A 22,635-nucleotide genomic window follows, 5' to 3' on the forward strand; every position below is an offset into this window, starting at 1 on the left:
ATGTCTATGTACAGGGCCTAGCATAATTGGCCTCTGATTTTGACTGGGGTGTTTCAGCTATACCAAAATACAGATAGTTCACAGTAATAACTATTCCTGTAATAAACAGACCTTCGCTCTTCCACATTCTTATTTGCATTATTATGTAGTTCCTATGCTGGCTTCATAGTGTAAATGTTAAGATACAAGCAAAGGCTACGTTGAAGACTAGGGTTAAAATGTAATCCAACTCATCCAATCCTTTCAACTAATAGTTTGGAAAAACAGAAACAGATATTTTATAGTACATTGTGCTTTCCCGCCCCATGCTTTGCACAACACAACTTATTATGAAATAAAACCACAAACACAGTATCAGCAGAAATCACAAATTTATTAATCCTTAAATATATGTCAGTCATTTACCATTATGGCAAGAAATATGTACACTGTGTCCCATGGTAAACTGCAGTGTTCCAAAATGACAGAAGACAAGTGTATAATTTGATTGTGGTGGAGAGAACGAGTCACAATTTCCTCACGTCTTGGTGTGGAAGACAAACTTGATCTACAGTAATACATCGACACCACATGCTATGTTAAAAGTGTAAACCACCCCCCACCCTACACCTAATTTTGTTAAATTTAAATACATTTATACTACTTATAGCTGCTTCACAAAAAAAGTAAAGAAATTAATGAGAAAAAAATTAGGCCATTTCTTTTTTATTTTTCACAGACCCCATTGTCAAGTTAATATGGCTCAACACATTTACTGTAAATGCTTATTTTAAATATACATTGTTTTAAGTCATGTAATAATTATCAGAGAAGCTTAAATCCATCTACTGTACATCCACTAATAACAACATCAAAGTGTAAAGGAACGCTTCTGATTTATAATCAACACAGAAAGTAAAATTATACAAATTAGGAAGTCTTCCCATTTTAAAAATTTCAGGCTGCTGAGAGCTGTAAATTGTGATTGCTAAAAAGAACACTGATTGAGATATCATGCACTATACAGCGCTGCAGAAAACAGTTAGCCCCACTGATAATAAAACAATGAACAAAACAAAAAAGAAACAGACAACCCCTCTATTTTTCTATTAAAAATGAGTGGGGGGAAAGGAGGGAGACAAAATCTAAATGTTTGCAGGAATATACATTCACAGCTATAAAATAGAAGCAAAAACAGTCCAGGTCACAAAGTATATGTTTTAAATTGACACTGAGAGCATTCCCTGCTTACTGTACAGGTATATGCAGCAAAAGAAAAAAACCCTCAAAACAGTTACTAAGTTATGCTGCAATAGTTGTTGTCCCTAATATTATGCACTGTGTAAGGATTTTAATAAGCCAAGAGAAAATGGGGGGGAGGGGTAACACCATTGTAAAGTGTTACAGTATTATTAGAAAATCGGTATATTCATGATAGTTCTCCAGAGTAGGAGTCACTACAACGGAAAGTAGACAAACTCTTTACACTAAGCTTGTAAGGCCTAATAGTACTGATTTAAACTAACCACATATCTGGACTAGAGCATAAACAAAATAAAATAATCCTCTAAAGCTTCCTTCATAAATTTACTGTACACCCGGAAAGTGATGATAATCTATTTTGTTTTACCCTTTCACTTTAATCATCAAAAAGTATCTCCACTCAGTCTTCGTTCCCCACAAATTTTAATTTTGCTCTTCTATCACCCAATAAAAATTTTCAGTTAGCATAAAAAAGTAAAGGTAAAGACTCAAAATAGAAAGACAAAAAACGTTACTGACTAGCCAGAACAGCAGAAGTTAATTCTAACGTGTTCAAGCCAGAAAATGATGCAATTTTTCCAGTTTAATAACTAAAATGGCTTCAGCTGGTACAAATCCAACATATTTTTGCTTTCACATTCATCAGTGATTTTATCCATTTTTGTGTTCCAACAAAACTATTCTGCAGTAGCAAAGCTGTAATTGGAAAGCTCATTGATTTCTACTATGACCAAAGCAAAACCCAGTGGTTTTGAAAACAAACAAGCCAAAGTTTTATTTTTTACAAACGTAGTAATTTTAAAGTTATTTGTTAAAATTTCGCATTAATAGAGAAAAATGACAAGTGGATTGTGTATCCACTACTGTACTCTGATTTTTGTTTTTTTTGTTTGTTTTGTCATTTTCAATTTTCTTGGAACATCCTCTTCACTGAAGTGTAAACAAAATATACAGATGAAATATACAACAAAACGATGCATCACAAATGCATTACATGTAGAACCGTCACAGCTTCATGCACTCATAAACATGCATGAAGAGAAGAACAGGATGGCCCACATGGTAACCAATCAGGTGCTTTGAGTACGGAGAATGCAAGAGTGGCATCGTTGAATTTTAGCTGGAGGAGAAAAAAAACCAATATTGCTGTTATTCCCTTAGCAATATCACCACTTTATAAACACTACAAGTGTTGGACTATAAAGTCTTCCCCAGTCTACAACCTTGCAGGATACTGCTTCGAAAAGCAAACAAGCACTTGTGCTGCTCTTTCCCTCTTCAAATCACTTTATAAACACCAATTAACCTTCACTACATGCCAGGAGGTTGGTTAATAGTATCCTTACTTTAGAGAATGGGCAACTCAGGCAGAAAGCTTTACTGATTTGCCTAAGTCCACAGATGGGACCAAGTTCAGAACTGAGCATCTGTCAGTCCAAAGGGCATCTAAGTTGATTTATTTTACACCACTTTATGATCCCCTCATGCGCATAGTACACAAACTTATACTGACTGACAGATTCACATACAACTTACCAATATATCATTTACATCCCTACTTTACACACCACCTTTGTAAGTAAGTTGTGAAAATCAGGAAGTTTGAGCTGATGTCATCATTTGCATGCAGAGGGGACCAGAAGAGGTGGGTAAGAGGAAAAGAACCTAACAGGAACGTGTAAGAATATTTAAAGTAGGCCACTCACTATTAATATCATTATTATTTGTTATTTGTATTACTATAGGGCCTAGGAGCCCTAGTCATGCACCATGGATCCACTGAGCTAGGTGCTGTACAATCACAAAACAAAATCCTTACCTAGGCCTTCTTTTGGCTCCTCAGTATGTAACATATAACAACTAAGATCCCCTTATACACGGATAAGTGGGTACAGGGGAATCTAGTGAAGTATTACATCATGTCTGAATTTGGCCTTGGGATTGAGTTTCAGACCCAGTAGTTCCATGGCTGCTAATTCCATGCTGAGACCAGGAGACAACTCTTCCATGTGTGTGCGCGTGTGTGTGTGCGCGTGTGTGTTCAGCAGTTTTGCAAAAATAAGCTAAAAGAACAAATTCAAAAGAATACTGAGCAAAGAGCAAGTTAACAGAGAGAATCTCTCATCAAACGTATCCGTTAAGTAGATACAAGCTGTGTAACAGATGGAAACCAAAGTTTTTCCATAATTTTCTTGACTTAGTTAAAAATAATCTAAGTTTGTGGCCATTTTATGAGCCAAATAAATTCATGTGAAAGGGAAATATCTCTGTGTATATACAGCAGCCTCGGGGCTCAGTTCTGGCCTCAGATTTATGTGCATTCATCACTGCAGTCTTGACAAATCAGCTACTGTGCTTGCCCAAACTGATTTGACACGATCCAGAGAAACATATTCCCGCAAAGACGGAAGATAATAGCTATGATTGCTTTTGTAATTTTATTGTATTTGAAATCTTTTTCTTTAGCCAGTGTGAATAAGACTTACTATGTATTACAAAAGTGTGTTAATGAATGGAAAATATAACATTAATAAATATTCTTATAATGACAGATCTATATCTGATGGAGTACAAGTATTCTAAATCCAAGAAAGAAAGAAATAATAAGGATTTGGTTCTGTGGAATTCCACTTTTGTGAAGCTCCAGAATGGAGATATTTTTGCATTGCTATATTCTCTGTAAGAGCTGATGGTGAATTCATTATAAAAGATAATCAGGAAGGTTTGTAGAAAGTGACTTCTATGTGTTACTCATATTGCATAAGTTAAAAATGGTGAGCCTCATTAAAATACTAAACCCCACATTGATCAATTTACTCCCAAAACCTGGTTGCAGGAATTACTAGGCAAAATTCTATATCATATGTTATGCAGGTGGTCAAACTAGATGGTCATTATTCTTCCTTTTGGCCTTAATTCTACGAATGTGTGGATGTATGAAACTACTTGGTTCTCTCTCAGTACTTAACAAAATACATGCAAGCAGAAAAATTAAAATGAAAAGAACTAAAATTTTCCCTAATCTAGTTCCTGTCATCCTGGTATGAACCCTTGTTTTTCAGTGAGTATCAGGATGAAATATTGATTCTTAGATATTAATCCTTTCTGGATTTTGTCATTTATGCTTTCAGCCCTCACCATGAGATGGGGCAGACCTGTTCCACATATCCCTCCAATGGAAAACCTGTGTCTTACAACCATCACAATCTCTCCTGTTCTGTTACACTAAATGTACTTTGTTAAGTATTGGCAGTGTGCTTGGAGCTGTGCAAAACAGAGGAAGACAAGGCCCCTGCCGCCAATGGGCTTACATTTTAAAACAAACATTATGGTACAAACATACAGATTAACATATTATAAAGCCAGGCGATGGGTTTCTCTAAAAACAGCATTTCATTCCTTTTAAAGTTTAACACCACTTTGTTCAATCACTATAATTCATTGGCTGACAGATTGACATTGCAAGGCTTTGTGGAAGAAGCATGTTGTAAGGAGGGAAGGTAACTGATGCAACAAGGCAAGGTGGGAATGCCAGGTATAAAGAATAGCACAAAAGGCAGAAGTGGGAGAAACATAATAGTGAAGTTACATGGGAAAGGAAAATTGGAAAGAGTAAAAAATAAAGAAATGAGAGCAGAGCTGTAGACATGAATGGACTCAGAGCCTTGAGAGTGATGACAAGAAGTTGGAACATGATGCCAGAGATGACAGGAAGACAGGTGAGGAAATCAAAGTTGTGAAGGGAGCAGGCAAAATTGACTATTACTAGAGCAATATTTTGGATAGACTAGGTGGGGCAATGCGGAAAAGAGGGAGGCTATGGGGGGGAGGACATTGTTGTCGTCAAGGCAGGAGATCACCAAAGGAAATGCATACAAGCACTTTTTAGGTGTGAGGATGGAAAGGATGGATTTTCAAGATGTGGTAGAGGAGAGAAAGGATTAAGTGACATCCTGGAGGAAGAAAGAGCAGTCTAAAGTAACACTAAAGCTTTGTCATCCAAGTTTGAAATCTCAGGAACTTCCTCCACTAAGGAAATTCACACTGGTGTAAGTACGTTGATGTGCAATCCTCAAATGTAGATGTACTGCAACAGTACAGCTTAATTTGGGAATATACCAACGTAAGCTGCAATGGTAAAGCATGTCTACATGAGGAGTTGGCAGACTGATGCTGTTGCACCAATGCGAATTTTCTTAATGTAGATAAGGCTGCAGTTTGCAAGCCTGCATCATGGGGAGAGCAGTGGTGTAACTGACAGTAATAAGTGGGGGAAAAGCAGAGGGTTGAGAGGAAAGATGAGGGGCCAGAACCTCAGCTGGTACAACCTGATGTAGCTATGGGATCAATGGAAGTACATGATTTACACAACTGAGGATCTAGCCGGAGGAATTCAGTATTTTGCATGCTGAGTCTAAGCTGCTATGATTCCAAGGATGCAATATCAGAAGGTACTTAGAGATGCCCGAACACAGTAGGATAGACCATGAATAGAGAGATTTGAGAGTCAACCACACAGACATAGTAACTGAAGCAGTGAGAACTGAGGAGGTCACTCAATGGGAAAGTATAAAGGGGAGGAGGGGGGAGAGAAGAATTGATGACACTTATTTGTATCTTATAATTTATAAAGTAAATAATCTGACTCTAAATCATCTAGCTGTGTACATGGCTAGTCTGTGTAAGCACTAGGGCTAGCTGGAAAACAGGAAAATTGCTAACATTTTCATTTTTCATCGAAATTTTGTTTTTGTTGAAATTTTCCAGCCAGATCTAAATAATTATCTTTCCTATCACTTCTCTCTCTTCACTTCCTCCCAGTCCCCTTGGACTGTATTTATTATGCCCACTTTTGTATCTGGTCTCAGGTCTGTCTACATTAAAGAAGCTTCCGAAGTAATTACATCAATGTGATTATACCACTGTAAACCCCTTCATGTAGACATGCTGCACAAGTAGAAAGTGCTGCTGACACCTATGACACTCAACCCAGAGATTTACTGAAGTAACCTGCACTGGTGCAAGCCCGACTTTGTACTGAGCCAGCGCGTCTATGTTAATGGTAGTGTAAGCACATCAGCTGAGTTACACTGGGGCAAACTTCCCTAGAGAAGAGGAGGCCTAAAATGAAAACAATTTAAACTCTTCAGGGCAGAAACTGTCTGTGTGTATGTACTTGTATGTGTCCTTACTATGTGTACGTACAACACCCAGCACAGTGAAGCCCTAAACTGAAATGGGCCTGCTTGTAAACAAATAACAACAACAAAAATTATTACAAATATTTGCACTAATACTGTATGCAGCATACTGAATTATTAAATGGACTGTGCAGAATTGACAGTGCAGAAGTTACACTGCAATGCTGCTTTCAAGAGAATGAAAGTTTTATAGAGTAAGGCCAGAACGGATGTTTAGATCATCTAGTCTGACCTCCTGCATAACACAGGACATTCTTACCCCTGTAGATAATACTGTTTGGATAGAGTTCTTACTTGATCGGTACTGTTGGTGACCCTGAACGGTGAAAATGAACATTCTGCCATTTGCCATCACGGCGGTGCCAGACCCGGGTCTCCTCGGACTGCATAGTCTTTGGCATTCCACTTCCATCCATGTACTGCGTCAGCCGTATGTATGCAATGCAGGCAGCATCATCACCCACAAGATGGACATGGGGATTGAGGATAATGGTGTGGATTGGCTTATTACCCTTGGACAAAGCTAGGGGAGGGAACACACACAAAATCAGTTTTTCCCAAGTAAACCAACAGAGTTAGCCATGTCTCTCAGTACTGAAAATGGTGTGTAAATATATCAAGATTAGCAGATGCTAAATACTAAACACTGTTTTACTGATAAGCAAGCAAAGCTAGCACAAATAAAGTTGCAGCAGTGGGAAGGGAGTGGGACGACAGAGATGAAGCATGTACTCCTCTCTTCTATCAGAAAATCATTCTAAAATAATAGTGGTCTATATGAATGTGCCAAATAAGTTACAATAATTGTCTGCTTTTCAACCCTGATCAGTTTCAAGATTTCTTGCCATAATAAAGACATAAAAGAAGGATGTGTAATTATGTTGTTCCCTTTCCTTTGTTCACTCTTAGAAGTGAGGTCACAGGATGAATCTCATGAGTTAGCACCTGCGCTCTGCTCTTAGTAATATATTTGCATTATTCCTATCTCTGATCCCTGTTGGCTATAAATTTCCTTTTATTTTTTTTTAGTTGACATTTCTTATTTCTGATGTGCTGTCTTTGTTGAAATGATCTCACCGAAGTCTTTGGCCAGATTTCAACAGGATTATTATCCAAAGTGATCTTAAATGGTTTTGTATGTATCGTTTGATGGTTCTAGCGCTGTAGTAAAAGCGGTTACCAAATGCTTTATTTATGTGGTTATACTTCTCTGTACTTTAGAAAATGTAGTAAAAAGACATTTAAAAATAGAATTACTTTCTGTGATTTGGGATCTGTGCATGCTGTACTGTGAACTCCATGTTGTTTTGTGACCCAGTTTTGTTTCAGGGCTCTACTTCGCTCTGTAGCAGCCTTTGTGGATTAGAACATCCATTTTGCAATAGGGACTTGACTCCTAATAGAAAGACTATGTCTAAGAAGCAGAGACAAAGCAATCGAGAGCCATCAATGTTGAATGACTTTTCTCTATGGAACAATGGATTTTCTACTGGTAAGGCCACTGTCTTTGAAGGTCTCTCTATACGGAAGTTGATGTGGGGAGAGTAGGGGGTGGAACATGAAATTTCTTCAGTGGAAAGACACATGCACACAGGGGGACAGAGGTGGTTATCAATACCAGGTTTACCATGGTGCCATGCTCCAAAGGGGCCCCGGCCTGGCCCACTCTTCTCCACCCCCTGTTCTCTCCTGTGGGGGCAGCGGGCAGAAGCTTGGTCCTGCCGGCAGCCAAGCTCCCTCCCCTTGCCTCTTCCCCGGAGCGTGCCGGGACCAACCCTAGTTCCTGCCCCGCTGTGCTTTTGCTCCCGGCCCCTGCCTTGCTCCAGTCCGCAGGGACTAATCCTCCCCCCATGCCACACTGTGCTCATCTTTGGGGACTGGCCCTGATTTGAGCAGGGGGTTGGACTAGATGACCTCCTGAGGGCCCTTCCAACCCTGATATTCTATGATCTTGCCCCTGGCCCCTGCCTCCCTCCATCTGGGGACCAATCTTTCCCCCCGCCCCCACGTTGCCCAGTTGTCAGGGTGAATAAAAATCAATGATTTTTTTAAAAAAAAATCAAAAAATCAGATTTTTTGTATTTAAATCGGATTTTTTTTGATAAAATGCTTTTTGAGGGAAAAAACCTATCTAAAGATAGTTTTAATTAAGATACATTAAATCTTATCATGGAATAGGGTTTATAAATTCTAATTCTATAGTAGGAGACAATATATTTGTGTAATGTTTAAGAAAAGTTTTGTAAATGAGTTCTAATAGTTCATGGATTAGGGACCCAATCTTATGGGGATCCACGGGCTTCTATATAGATTATTTAGGTTAATCTTTCTATCTACCCAATGGGACTCAGTGCTCAGTCTAGAAGATACCATTAGAGATGCTTAGTTTTGCAGTTCTCAAACTGTGGATTTGTGTCTCCAGAATGTTTTAAAATAAATAAATAATATATAGAGGTGAGAAATAACAGACCTCAACTCTATTGTCCCCCTGCAAATTTGTGTACTCAGAGTCAATCCCTTACCTCTCTCTAAAAGTGAAACGTTTCAAAAAGTTCAATGAATAGAAGATTGTTGGGGGGCAGAATAGATTTGGACAAGGAGAAGAAATCTGATAAATGTGAGAAGCGAGGGACATAGGTTTTTTTGTTAAAATATTATGTTTGCTGTTGAAGAAACAAATCCAGAATACTTAACGTTGTTTTAGTTAAATAAAACAATTTAAACGTCCGTCTGGTGATGTTCTCCTCCTAATACAGCATGGAAAGAAAATCCTCCAAATATTAATGATTAACCTGTTGAACTGGAGATAGGTCACCTCCCAATGACTTCATAAATATCTGCTTCAGTTACCTTTGGTAAATGAAATAACCAAATAATTATTCATTTTCTGATATAGCTGTAAAACTCATCTGAAAATTTTTCAAAATAAATCACTGTTTAAAAATGTATAGTGTGAACCTTCTAAAAATGAAACCTACATCTATCTGAGTTGTGAAGAATATGTATTAAGGTTATAACAAACAACAAGAATGTACTTTTATGTAGAAAATCATGATTAAATCAAGTCTTCCTGACTAGTGATTTAAATCATGATTTAAATCAAATTCACCCTGCCCTTGCCCCTGGCACCTTCATTCCCCACAAATACGTTTCGCACCAGGCCCACAAAAAGTTAATCCGGCCCTGGTGGTTATTAAAAGCTAGTTGCTACTCTGAGCAAAGGGTTAGTCTCCTGCTGCATGTCAGAAGAAAAGGGCGGGAGGAAAGACAAAGCAGGAGGGCTCCCTAGCTTATCCACACTGAGTTCAGACTCAAAGATAGCCCTGGGACACAGCTGGGAATTTGATGGATACATTATTGAGCTGCACTGTTAGTCTATAAACTTGAAATCAAGTTTGGAATTTCCTTCCAAAAAAAAGCCCTACAACAGGGTGTGTCTAGCTGAGCCATTGGCCATGGGGGAGTGGAGGGAGGAAACTGGAGGCAACTTCAGGGGCAGGACATTCATCCCTGTCACCAGTGACTGACAGGTCTGATTCTGCCCCAAGCTGAAAGCAGGCTGACATAAAGGGCCTATAGACCTTAGCACTAAGGAGAAAATGCTAAATGCTTGCAATTCTCATTTCCAAGTAAGTTAGACAGTAACCCACTTGAATAGGTTACCTAGGGAGGTGGTAGAATCTCCATCCTTTAGTTGGGGATTGGTCCTGCTTTGAGCAGGGGGTTGGACTAGATGACCTCCTGAGGTCTCTTCCAACCCTGATATTCTATGATTCTAAGTAACCTGAATCCTTACCCAGGACATTTTACTAAATAAACAACCACCACCAATGCCAACTCTTACGCTTCTAGATGCCCATCCAACATCTCCCATCTGAGTTAGTAGGAGAATAACATTTTGCATTTAGTAGTTTTCATTTTACTATCCATTCATATAATATTCTTTAGTTCTCACATCATTTGTGAGATGTTACATTTTATTAATATCTATACAGATGGGGAAACTGAGGCATTGAAAGTCAATGATGGGTTCACAAAAGAGAATGGGAGTCCACCTCAGAATTGAGATTATAATTTAGGAGTCCCTGGAGCTAGTCTTGTGCCCTGATATTTCTCACTCAGAAATTGCTGGATGAGAAAATCAGTTTCATTAGTTAATTTATAACACGATCAGTCTCTCTTTAAGTTTCAAATCTGTTCTGAAACTGTGTCATCTATAGTACCGGATAGTCTATGGTATGAACAAGTAAGCAGTGTAGCCTTTATTTTCTGAAGGTGACATGGTTGTATTAAATCCACCAACTGATGTGCTGTGATCACCATTAAAAAAGTCATGAGTCCAGTGCTTCAGCTAGTATGAATCAACGTAGTGACTACAGTTTTTCCTTAGACTTACAGTAAGAAAGAATAATGATCAACTGTTAGGAAATGCTGACTTTTTAATGGTGATCAGTTTGTCCATCACTGCAGACTTTTCAAATGTGCCCAATGCTGTGGTTCAGCCCCTCTAGCTCTGAAAAATAAAGAGTGGGAATCACTTGCCTTCCAACCCTATCTACCTTTCAGCCATCCCTCCACACCCCTGTCCCCCAAAAGATATTACACGAACTTGACAGTTCCTCCACAATCAAAAGTTCCCCATGGTTTCTAAGCAAGTTTAGCAAAAACATGAAAAAATATTTCATACTGCATAACTCAAAATTAAATTTCAAAAACATCATTTGCAGCTACAAAAAAGAGCTGGATTTGAGAAGCACACTTGGAAGTATTTTAAATGTGATCAAATAGGAAAACACACCATTTTCAAAGTAGAACCTGTGAAAGTCCATCCCTTCCACTAGATTCCCCAAAGCTTCAGGTTCAAAACATGTAAGGCCTGGATCACAAATCTTTCTGTGGAAGAGAAAATGAAACAGTTATGACAAATGTATAGTCAGTTTCAGATGCAGCACAGGACTGCTTTCTTCTTGATGTCTTTGAAACCAAAGGAATCCTCAGATTGGGATTTTCCATCCCTAATATATACAATTCACCACATGAGGGAATTCCGGCTAAGTCAGTGTTTCTCAAATGCGGCCACATGCAGCCACCAGGGGCTTTTCTTGCGGCCACAGCCTCCTGGGCTGTGATTTTGTGGGGGGTGGCGTGTGGGAGTAGCTCTCTCTTCTCCTCCCTGTTGCTCCTGAATGCACCCCTTAGTGCTGGTGCTGTGGCCACCAGCAGGGATTAGGCCCTGCTCCTCTCTGGAGTCACCTGGGGCACAATGCTGTAGGAACAGGCAGCCATTGAGTTCCCCACTTTCCCTGGGGCGGTGGGGCTCAGGCTTTGGGCTTCAGCCCTGGACACTGGGCTTCGGGCTCCAGCCCTGAGCTCTGGTTGCGCGTCAGCAGGCCTCAGGCTCCAATGGCAGGCTTCAGGCTCCGTCCCTGGGTCCCATCCTCCAGCCGTGAGGCTCGGGCTCTGACAGCAGGGCTTCAGGTTCCAGTCCCCCCACTGCCTTCCCCAGTCCCCTACCCCCTTTCTCTTGACCCCCACTGCCTACCATGACCCTCCATCCAGGGCTTAATTTGTCCCCAGGCTTGCCAGGGCTGAGTAAGTCTGTTGTGAAAAGTGATACTTGTATGTTTGTAAATATCACTTTTCACAACAGACTTACTAGCTAGCAATAAATAAATTACAATGATTTGGACATGTATATGTGCATATTTATTTGGTTTTCCTAAAGCTAATTAAGTATTTTAGGAAAAGTGTGTCCTGAGAACCCCTGCTCTAAGTGATGATTATGATGGCGTTGAGGGAAAATTGGAGGATCTTTATATCAGAGGCAACTATGGAGCAGAAAGTTTAACAGGAAAGGAGAGACTATGTCTGACGATGTCTGAGGAAAGACTTCAGAAGGGGCAGGAATGGTAAAATGAGTGCTATACCTAGTCATGTGGAAAAGAAAGCTTGAAGAAATGCAGTCTATCAACTCGAATATTAAGGTCCAGAATAGACAGAGAGGTTACTCACTGTATGCAGTAGCTGTAGTTCTTCAAGATGTGTGTCCCTATGGGTGCTCCACTTCGGTGTGCGCCTTTCATGGGAGATTTTCATTGGCAGTGTCTGTTGGCCCTCGCATGCACTGTTAATAACTTGTGCCCTGCACCGAGGTTATGTCAGACTGCGTGGGCAAACTGCCCTCAGTTCCTTCTCCACTGCCGAGTCTCAGAAGGAAACTCTGAAGCGGAGAAGAAGGAGGGCGGGTAATGGGGCACACCTAGGTAAGGCTGCGATTCTTTCATAGAGGTCACGGATTTGGTGACTTCTGCAGCAGCTGGTGCGGCTGACTTCAAGCTGCCTGAGCAACTGGCCCTAGGGCCAGATGTTCAGGTGCCCCACGACTAGCCACACTGGCCACTGCTGGAGTGACCCAGGACCAGCTGCTCCGGCAGTCCCTGGGGCCAGCCGCATTGGCCACTGCTCAGGAGGCCCCAGGCAGCTGGCTCCGGGGACCACCCAAGCAGCAGCCGGTGCGGCTTGTCCTGCAGACCGCCTGAGCAGTGGTCCTGGGGACGGCCCTGGGGAGCGCACGAGCAGCGGTCCTCGGGGCTGCTCCGCAGCCAGCCTCACTGGCCACTGCTCAGGCTGTCCCAGGCAGCTGGCTACAGTGGCACCAGAGAGCGCCCACACAGAGGTCCTGGGGGTGCCCTGGAGACTGCCTGAGCAGCAGCGGCCCTAGGGGCGCCTGGATGTTGGTCCCTGGGAGCAGCGGTCGGGGGGTAGTCAACCCCCAGCACTGGAGTAGGCCCCCCCACCACAAGGTCCTCCCAGAGCAGCAGGGCCTCAGAAGTATTTTTGGTAAAAGTCATGGACAGGTCACGGGCCGTGAATTTTTATTTATTGCCCGTGACCTGTCTATGACTTTTACCAAAAATACCCGTGACTAAATCTTAGCCTTATCCATAGGGGGACACATCTCAAAGAACTACAGTTACTGCTCAGGGTGAGTAATCTCTCTTTCTTCTTCGAGTAGTGTCCCTGTGGGTGCTCCACTTCAGATGACTCCTGAGCAATATCCCCATAAAGAGGAGGGAGCTTTGGAATCGAGTCCAGCACAGAGGAAAGAACTGCATTGCCAACTGCCACATCAGATCTAGAGGCATCAAGTAAAGCGCAGTACCTGGAGAAGGTATGTACACCAAAGACCATGTAGCAACTCTGCAGATCTCAAATACTGGGACATTTTTAAGTAGAGCCAAAGATGTAGATTGTGACCTCATCAAGCAGGGATTGGAATGCTGGCAGGACTGTAACAAACTATAATACACCCAGAAATCCATTTTGATGGTCTTTGGGTAGAAAAAGCAGAACCTTTATCTGTCTGCAAACAAAAAGAATAGTCTAGGAGATTTAGAAAATGATTTAGTCCTGTGTAGATAGAAGGCTAATGCCCTCCTGACATTGAGTGAGGAAGGTAGTTTCCACATTGGAATTATGGTTTTTGGAAAGAAAACTTGTAGGTGAATGATTTGGTTCCAACGAAACTCAGAAAACACTTTAGGAAGAAACCTGGAGTGTAGTCATAAGGAAACTTTTTCCTTATAGAACACCGTAAAAGGAGGGTCTGCTATTAAGGCTTCAGTCTCTCTGACTCTGCAGTTGATGTAATAGCCACTAAGGAAACTATTTTCATAAACAAATACAGTAAGGAGCAAGTTACCATCAGTTCAAAAGGAGATTTCAGGAGACTTTTAGGAACCAAACTTAGCTCCCAAATTGGGGTGGGGACTTTCCATCAGTGGGAAGAGAGATTGCCCAGACTCTTCATATGAACCTTATGGTTGTAGGGTAAGCAAACAGATAGATCCCCTCAATAGTGGTGGAAAACCCAGTAAGGCAGCCAAATGAATCTTGAGAGAACCAAGTAATATTCAATGCAAGGGCAGCATTCTGGAGTTCACACTAGTGACTGAATCTTCTCCACTTCTGAAAGTATATCTTGTAGAATCTGTCTTACTATTTAATAATATCTGCTGTACTTCTGCAGAACAGACAGATTCTAACCCCGCAAACTATCAAGGAGCTACACCTTGAGGCAGAGAATGCTCAGATTGGGAAGAAGCAGTTGACTTGCACTCTGGAAGAGAAGCTAAGGAATCATTAGAATATCTGTTGCTGGACAAAGAGCTAGGCTAAAGGAAACCATGCCTGCCTTGACCACATTTGGGCTATTAGAATAACTCTGGTGTTGTCCTGTCTAATTTTCTTCACCACTCTGAGAATCAGAGGCATCGGGGGAAAACACCATTAAACAGCTTCTTCATCCAAGTGAGGAGAAAGGCATCTCCCAGTGGGACCTAAACCTCCCCTTGAAAAGAGCAGATGGAACTTTTTATTCGAAGCTGTGATAGAGAGCTCCACTTCTGGAAATCCCCAAGTTTCAAGTATGCCAATAAGAACCTGGGAATCCAACTCCCATTTGTAATCGTGGGGGAAAAAACCTGCTGAGAGCATCAGCTGTGACATTTTACCTGCCCAAGAGATACGTTGCTGAAATTCTTATGCAATGTTTTATATACCAGTTCCATAACCTTATTGCTTTGGCATAGAGAGAAGAGGATCCATGTTTACTCTTAGAGCTGTGGAACTTTCCCGCTTCACTGGTACTGGAGAAGCCCTTCATCTCAAGGGTACCAAGCTTTGAGGATTAAGTCTCTGAGGTCGTTTACCTTGTCAAAAAGTGAAGTCTCTTTGAGGTGGGTTCCTTAAGAGGAAAATTAGAGCTCCTCTGAGGATATTCAGAGGAGGATTCAGGCTTTCCCTTTCTAGAAGAGTGTTGCGCTGAGGTTGAAGGGGCACAAGAGATCCCCAGGAACTGATGTACAGCGGAGTTCTCCTGACCTAGTTTCAAAGGGGAGTGAAGAGAGCAATCCATCATTAACAATTGCAGCTTGATTTCCCAGTTCTTCCAAGCCTTGGATTTGAGGGCTAAATGAAGTTACGCTTCTGTGGAATGTGTGACGCTTCCAGGGAGCAAACACAGTTAGAGTGTCCATCGCTGAGTGATACAGCCTCTCTACACATGAGGCAACGTTTAAACCCTGATGAACTGGGCATGCCCCTCACAAGGAGGATTTCCCCAGAGGAAATAAAATGATCTTTCAATAGCCAATAACTAAATATTGCTACTAACAACTTAACTAGCTAAACTAAGTAGAACAAACTCAGCGAACAGGTGAGGCACGCACAATGCAAAGATGCTAAACTCCATCTCAAGCTGAGGCAACTGAGAAGGAACTGAGGGCGGTTCGCCCATACTCAATAAAGGGCATGAAGATATCAGCGGTGCATGCATGGGCTGAATGGACACTGCTAATGAAAATCTCTGATCAAAGGTGCATAGGGTGCACATGCACCTGAAGTAGAGCACCCATGGGGACACTACTCAAAGAAGAACCACCCATTCCTGCCAAACTTTTTTTTTCCTTTCCAGATTTTCCTCTCTTATGGCAAGTAGAGCTGAGTTCATAAAGCTGATTTATTCCCATGGGTCTTGTTTTCCATGAATGATGGAAAACTTCTAATTGGAGACTTTTCCCACAAAATTACTATTTGTCATTTTAATGTCCACTGTTTTGACAATTAACACAAACAATAAAACAGCCCTCCCACTCTGAGATTTAAATGAGGTGGCATTCTATTTCTTTCATGATAACCCAGAACAAAGGTTCCTTATCCTCCATCCAGTTTGCCCTACTGCAGAGCATGCTTGACCTCAAAGGCATATGACCTCATGCAAATCAGCCTGCGAAGCAGAAATATGATGTATGTGAAATTCTGTGATCCATCGATAAACATGGGCATTAACATTTCTGTCTGCCTTGCTTTCCTATGTGTCATTCCAACAGGGAACATAAATTATAAACTGCATCATGCTGGAATGAAACACAACACATATAAGCATGAAGGATGAAATCTTGGTCCCAATGAAATCAGTGGGATTTCAATGGTCAGCATTTCACCTAAAATTTTCTTTCAGTGTTTGACCAGAAGATAAATTTTCAAAGCCATAAATGGAAGTTAGGGCATCTAAATCCTACTGGAAGTCATAGGACTTAGATATTCAGCTGTTACTTGTGCCTTTGAAAATCTCCCCCACGATCTGTTAAGTCTGAAACCAATGTTGCTCCCAATGTTTAAATGGTAATTTAATTTTGGTTAGATGTTTCTAAGGCTTGAGTTTCGCCATGCTGCAAAACAGAAAAGTTTTGAGCGAAGTTCCATTTGACATTTTTGTACAACAGTTTATGTAACAGTCAAAGGATATAAAGTGCTCAGACCAGGTAAAGGCACGTTACTGGTAATCTGTCACTGTCTCATAGGCGTATTACTTCCCTATTTCAACTATTCTAGAACCTTTAGCTTTTCATGAGCTGAAATAGTGTCTTTAGCTCTAGACCTTTAACTTTAAACAAAATATAATTCGTTTTTGTTCCAAATACATTTTAATGGGTTGGAGTAAAAAAATAACAGAACTAGCTATAAGGTTAATTGAAAAACGGAATACCTAAAATGAGTTATTTAAGCAGAATTTTTTTGGGTCCTGAACAGAATTTCTGAAGTAAGATTGGTGCAACACACAATGGGAAGCGAGAGACTGCAACACATGGCCGGAGAGAGGTAAGAGAAGGCCAAAGTAAGTGCTTGGGTCTTGCAAATTCACACCCGGGCTTGCTATGTACTAGCTCTCCATGTAAATGAGCCAAAAGTCCCAAGTGGCGTTAACGTATTACAGTGCAACAGATGAATTCTGGTGATTGTGAACCTCTGCTTATACTGAAATGTTTCTGACAAAACAACTTTCCAGTATATTTTGATCTTGATTCTTAGATTTTAAATCATGAGCATTCTCTCCTCTCTGCCTGATGAAAGAGATCACTGCATATGTTATGTAGCGATAATGGGTCTGATTCACTATGGTGTTATTCCATGTTTATCGTAATATAACGCTACTGAAATCTACTGTTATACCAGTGTGTGACTTGTGCATTACAGCCGTGAATCAGGTTCTGTTTCCTCAGGGCCTACAAGCATGAACATTTTTATACTTTTATCTCATCTTGTCTCTTGCAAAATGAGTCAACTTACGTGTAAGCTTCAAAGTCCCCATTGTTGATAGCTTCAATCAGCTGCTCAGTAACCTTGATAATCTCCTGCTTACGAGCTAAAGAAAGGATAAACAGACAAAAATACAACAAAACATGAGATGGGAACAAAAGTGGAAAGTGACAGCACAAAAGACTGTCAGACTAAATAACAAAGACAAGGACATTTACATATTTCCCTGATCAGTGTGACTGCCATTCATTCCATGATTCCACTTTCTTTTCTAGTACCATAGCCAGAAGTGTTAAATTACTCACTTTACAATATATTGGCCTTAGTGTATTTCTGTATTCATAAGGAAATAAAGCACATGATACATTTTCGACCTCGGTTCTGATCCACTTTCTCTCACTGAAGGATCTACAGATGTGTAAAAGCAGCCAATTGTCATTTTATGAGCAATATTGTAATGATTCACCTATCTGGAATCTGGAGCTTGTAAGTGTGTCATCCTGATCTCAGAAATCTATGTTTACAATGTTCCAGAGTAACAACCGTGTTAGTCTGTATTCGCAAAAAGAAAAGGAGTACTTGTGGCACCTTAGAGACTAATTGGTTAGTTTCTAAGGTGCCACAAGTACTCCTTTTCTTTTTATGTTTACAATGAATTTTTCTCCACTTAGCCTTTGTTTTGGCCAAACACAAAAAGGCAGGGTGCCAGCACTTCCTTAAATGGCACACTGCCTTCAATAGCAGAGATTGAACCATGAGAAATTAAGAACGTAAGAACAGCCAGACTAGGTCAGACAAATTGTCCATCTTGCCTAGTATCCTGTCTCTGACAGTGGCCAGTGCCAGATGCTTCCGAAGGAATGAACAGAACAGGGCAATTCTGAATCATCCATCCCTTGTTTAGTCCCAGCTTCTGGCAGTTGGAGGTTTGCAGACACCCAGAGCATGGGGTTGAGTCCCTGACCATCTTGGTTAATAGCCATTGATGAACCTATCCTCTATGAACTTATTTAATTCTTTTTTGAAACCAGTTTTACTTTTGGCCTTCACAACATCTCACAGCAATGTGTTCCACAGATTGACTGCACTGAGTGAAGAAGCACTTCCTTTTGTTTGTTTTAAACCTGCTGCCTATTAATTTCATCAGCTGACCTCTAGTTCTTGTGTTATGTGAAGGGGTAAATAAACTTTCCTATTTACTTGCTCCATACCATTCATGATTTAATAGACCTCCATCATATCCTCCCCTTAGTCATCTCTTTTTGAAGCTTGAGCAGTCCTACTCTTTTTAATCTCTCCTTGTAAGGAAGCTGTTCTATACCCCTAATCATGTTTGTTGCCATTTTCTGCACGTTTTTCAATTCTAATACATCTTTTTTGAGATGGGGCAACCAGAACTGCACACAGTATTCAAGGTGTGGGCATATCATGGATTTATATAGTGGCATTATATTTGCCGTTTTACTCTCTCTCTCTTTCCCAATGGTTCCTAACATTCTGTTAGCTTTTTGACTGCCACTGCACACTGACTTGATATTTTCAGAGAACTGTTGGTGAGGACTCCAAGATCTTTTTCTTGCGTGGTAACAGCGAATTTAGACCCCATTATTTTGTATGTATAGCTGGGATTATTTTTCAGAGTGCATTACTTTGCATTTATCAACACTGAACTGTATCTGCCATTTTATTGCCCAGTTTAGTGAGAGCCATTTGTAACTCTTCACAGCCAGCTTTGACTGAACTATCTTGAGTAATTTTCTATTGTCTGCAACCACTCCTGAAATAAGCCCAAACCACTATTTAAGAGAAATTTAGTCCTGTTACCATATCCAGATCTTCCTCTGCAGAGTCGCATTGATTACAGTAGGATCTATATGGATTCAACACAGATCTAACTGCAGCAAAGAGTCCTTCAGCTGTAAGCTCTGTGGCACAGTGAGTATGTCTATTATTATGTTTGTAAACATCTAGCACAGCAGAGTTACAACAGATCTTTTGATGCTATCATAAACAAATATTAAAATAATAAAAATGCTTTATAAAAGACCAGTATTAAAACGGTTGTGTGTATGTGTGTGTGTGCGCACGTGTGTATTTTCTTTGATCAATGATGGAAGCCCCAGTAAGACTAAATGGTCACTCAGCTAGCAGGGCTAGTGGGTAGCATGGTGGGATACGGAAGATTTTTAAAAATAAAGAGAGGTTTCAGTTGCCTGATTTCTTGCAGGTAGCATGGATGAATTTGTATGGGGCGAGAACCCTGGCTTTGCTGACCAGCACTGGCAGGGTGCTCCACGTATACCGAATGATGCAGAAGAAAGTGTGGAGGCAGCTGCGGGAGAAGCATAAAAATGGGGCACTGAGGCTGGCATCATCAGCAGAGCAAAGAGGATGGTGGGGTGATGAGAGAAGAGACAAGAGCAGTAGAATGAGGAAGGGTCTAGAAACTGAAGGACCAAGAAGTTTAAACCTGATGTGATGAAGAAAGGGGAGTGAGGGGGGGGAGTGAGGGGAGGGACTCGAGGAGGGAGGATAACATGGTGAGTTGAGAGGGGAAGGAAGATGATGCCTGGAATCAGAAATCTTGTATGCCATGCCTAGTGTAAAAGTAATTGAACTAGAGATTTAACAATACATTAAGAAATGTAAATAATTACAAATTGTTAAATTAGGCAATAGAAAACAATATAGTTTTCTATTGTTGGATAGAATATAATTGGTGGATCACTGTAAATAAGGCCAAGATCTAATGATATATGGTATTTCCCAGATGCAATTTACACTAAACCCCAAGGACAGATCATAATTTATACTCAGCTGGTTGGTAATAATTTAGTGATAATTTTGTGTATGTTGATATTATTCTTTGTTTCACAATTAATTAATATCACATTTGATTTTACCAAAACATGCCCACAGCTGGATACAAGGTCATGTATATACAAAGTCATGCAAATTAAGTGGTGAACATCTGAATATACTCTGCATCATAATATGCTACTAAGTGATCACAGGGGGCTTCAGGAGATGGTTTTTCAAGTGGGGAGCACTGTCAATGGTATGTCTTAGCATAATTCACTTTGGCAATGCTTAACTCATTCTCATCTGTCTGTGGCTTCAATAGCACAATCTAGAGTTGTGCAAAAGACAGAAGCTCAGTTTCACAAAGGATTTTCAGATTTTGAAAACTGGCTTCATTCTTCAGAGAAATGTGTCACAGGGTGGACCGGGCCCTTTAAAAGGGAACTGGTATGTCCCACCTGTGCCTCATTAACAGCATCACAATGGGGCCTAATAGAAGACAGCTGGTTTCCATAAAGAGCCAGAGAAGGAACTGGAAATAGGAAGATGAAGCTGTGGCAGAAATCGCAGTTAGCAGGAGGGAAGATTTGGGCTTAGAAGCTAGAGGGCCTTGGGGGCAGGGGAGGAATGGGGCGGGATTGCCTGCTGATCTCTCAAAGAGGGAGAATAGACAGCACTGGGAGAGTGATGAACTCTGTCCTGGGGAAGAAAGGACTCCAGGTAGGAAGCCCAGGGATTTCCTGCTGTGAAAAGCAGAGAAGGACTCTAGCTGGAAGGGATGGAGTGGCTCCTTGATAAAAAGTGGGTTGGACAGAAGAGGAACTTGGGGACTGGCAGAAGATGCCAGAGATGAACTTTTGAGACTTTGAAGACAGTTTGAATTGTTTGGTAATAAACTCAGCCCCCAAAGAGGGATAATTATTGGTCACAAGAGAGCCTCTAGTGGAGTTAGTGATTTAAGAAGCCCTGAGCAGAAGGGAAAATTGAGGCAGATTGCCACAGATCCACCGCTGGCCAGGGTAGGTGGCCCATCCTGTTACAAAAATAAACCAGAAAATGTGAAAATTCTCTGTGAAGAAACACAAAATGTTTAAAAAAGAGACTTTTCAAAATGAAAAACTGAAACATTTTGTTCCAAAAATGTCAAAACATTTCCCCCTCCCCAACTTTCCAAAATAAAATTCTGCTTAAACTGAAACGATTTTGTGAAGCATTTTGATTTCAATGGAACTGCACATTCTGAAGGAATATAATTCAGTTGAAGTTTCTCTGTCCCGCTCTAGTATGAACATTTGGCAAAACTACGCATCAGCTGATCTGCCCTCTGAGCACAAAGCATGTCCAACCAGCAAGCTCCACAGGCCAGCAAACGAGATTACGGAAACATTGTTGGCTCAAACAGCACAACTGCTTTATGTATTTCAGTACTAGTATCAATCCTTCTAGTGCTCTTCGCACTTGTGGAAAGACTTTTCAGCAAATAAAACTCACTGTAAGAAATTCACAATTCTATACTATATTGCTATACTATATATGTTGGTTACACACACATATAATTGGTTTCAGAGTAGCAGCCGTGTTAGTCTGTATCCATAAAAAGAAAAGGAGTACTTGTGGCACCTTAGAGACTAACAAATTTATTAGAGCATAAGCTTTCGTGAGCTACAGCTCACTTCATCGGATGCATTCAGTGGAAAATATAGTGGGAGATTTTATATACACAGAGAACAGGAAACAGTGGGTGTTACCTTACAGACTGTAACAAGAGTGATCAGAAAAGGTGAGCTATGACCAGCAGGAGAGCGGGGGGGTGGGGGTGGGGGCTTTTGTAGTGATAATCAAGGTGGGCCATTTCCAGACGTTTACAAGGACAGTAGGAGGGGAAATAGTTTTAATTTGTGTAATGACACATCCACTCCCAGTCTTTAGTCAAGCCTAAGTTAATTGTATCCAGTTTGCAAATTAATTTCAATTCAGCAGTCTCTCATTGGAGTCTGTTTTTGAAATTTTTTTGTTGAAGAATTGCCACTTTTAGGTCCGTAATCGAGTGACCAAAGAGACTGAAGTGTTCTCCGACTGGTTTTTGAACGTTATAATTCTTGACGTCTGATTTGTGTCCACACAACAAAAACACTAACCCAGGAACCTATCCTTGCAACAAAGCCCGTTGCCAACTGTGTCCACATATCTATTCAGGGGACACCATCATAGGGCCTAATCACATCAGCCACACTATCAGAGGCTTGTTCACCTGCGCATCTACCAATGTGATATATGTCAGCAATGCCCC

The 22,635-nt window shown here is 40.9% G+C and overlaps 1 protein-coding gene across 28 annotated transcripts in view; it reads right to left on the reverse strand.

Annotated features, from left to right (window-relative positions):
- Positions 1-354: 354 nt before the first annotated feature.
- CAMK2D (calcium/calmodulin dependent protein kinase II delta) overlaps positions 355-22,635 on the reverse strand; it is a 266,479-nt gene continuing 244,198 nt past the window's right edge. For 17 of the 28 annotated variants that reach the window (XR_013345892.1, XR_013345895.1, XR_013345893.1 and 14 more), the window contains 5 exons: positions 17,574-17,649; positions 11,242-11,336; positions 6,738-6,966; positions 2,779-2,907; positions 355-2,362 (listed from right to left, as the gene is read on the reverse strand). Coding sequence is in view for 8 of the 28 variants with exons in the window: in XM_077815153.1 (XP_077671279.1) it covers positions 2,359-2,362; positions 6,738-6,966; positions 11,242-11,336; positions 17,574-17,649 (404 nt within the window). In the remaining 20 variants the exon portion in view is untranslated. Of the gene's footprint in view, positions 2,363-2,778; positions 2,908-6,733; positions 6,967-11,241; positions 11,337-15,154; positions 15,327-17,573; positions 17,650-22,635 lie in introns of those variants that run through there. The other 11 variants (XM_077815156.1, XM_077815158.1, XM_077815160.1 and 8 more) reach the window with 5 other exon arrangements.

The sequence above is a fragment of the Eretmochelys imbricata genome, chromosome 4, assembly GCF_965152235.1.
Source record: "Eretmochelys imbricata isolate rEreImb1 chromosome 4, rEreImb1.hap1, whole genome shotgun sequence".
NCBI classification, from domain to species: Eukaryota; Metazoa; Chordata; order Testudines; family Cheloniidae; genus Eretmochelys; species Eretmochelys imbricata.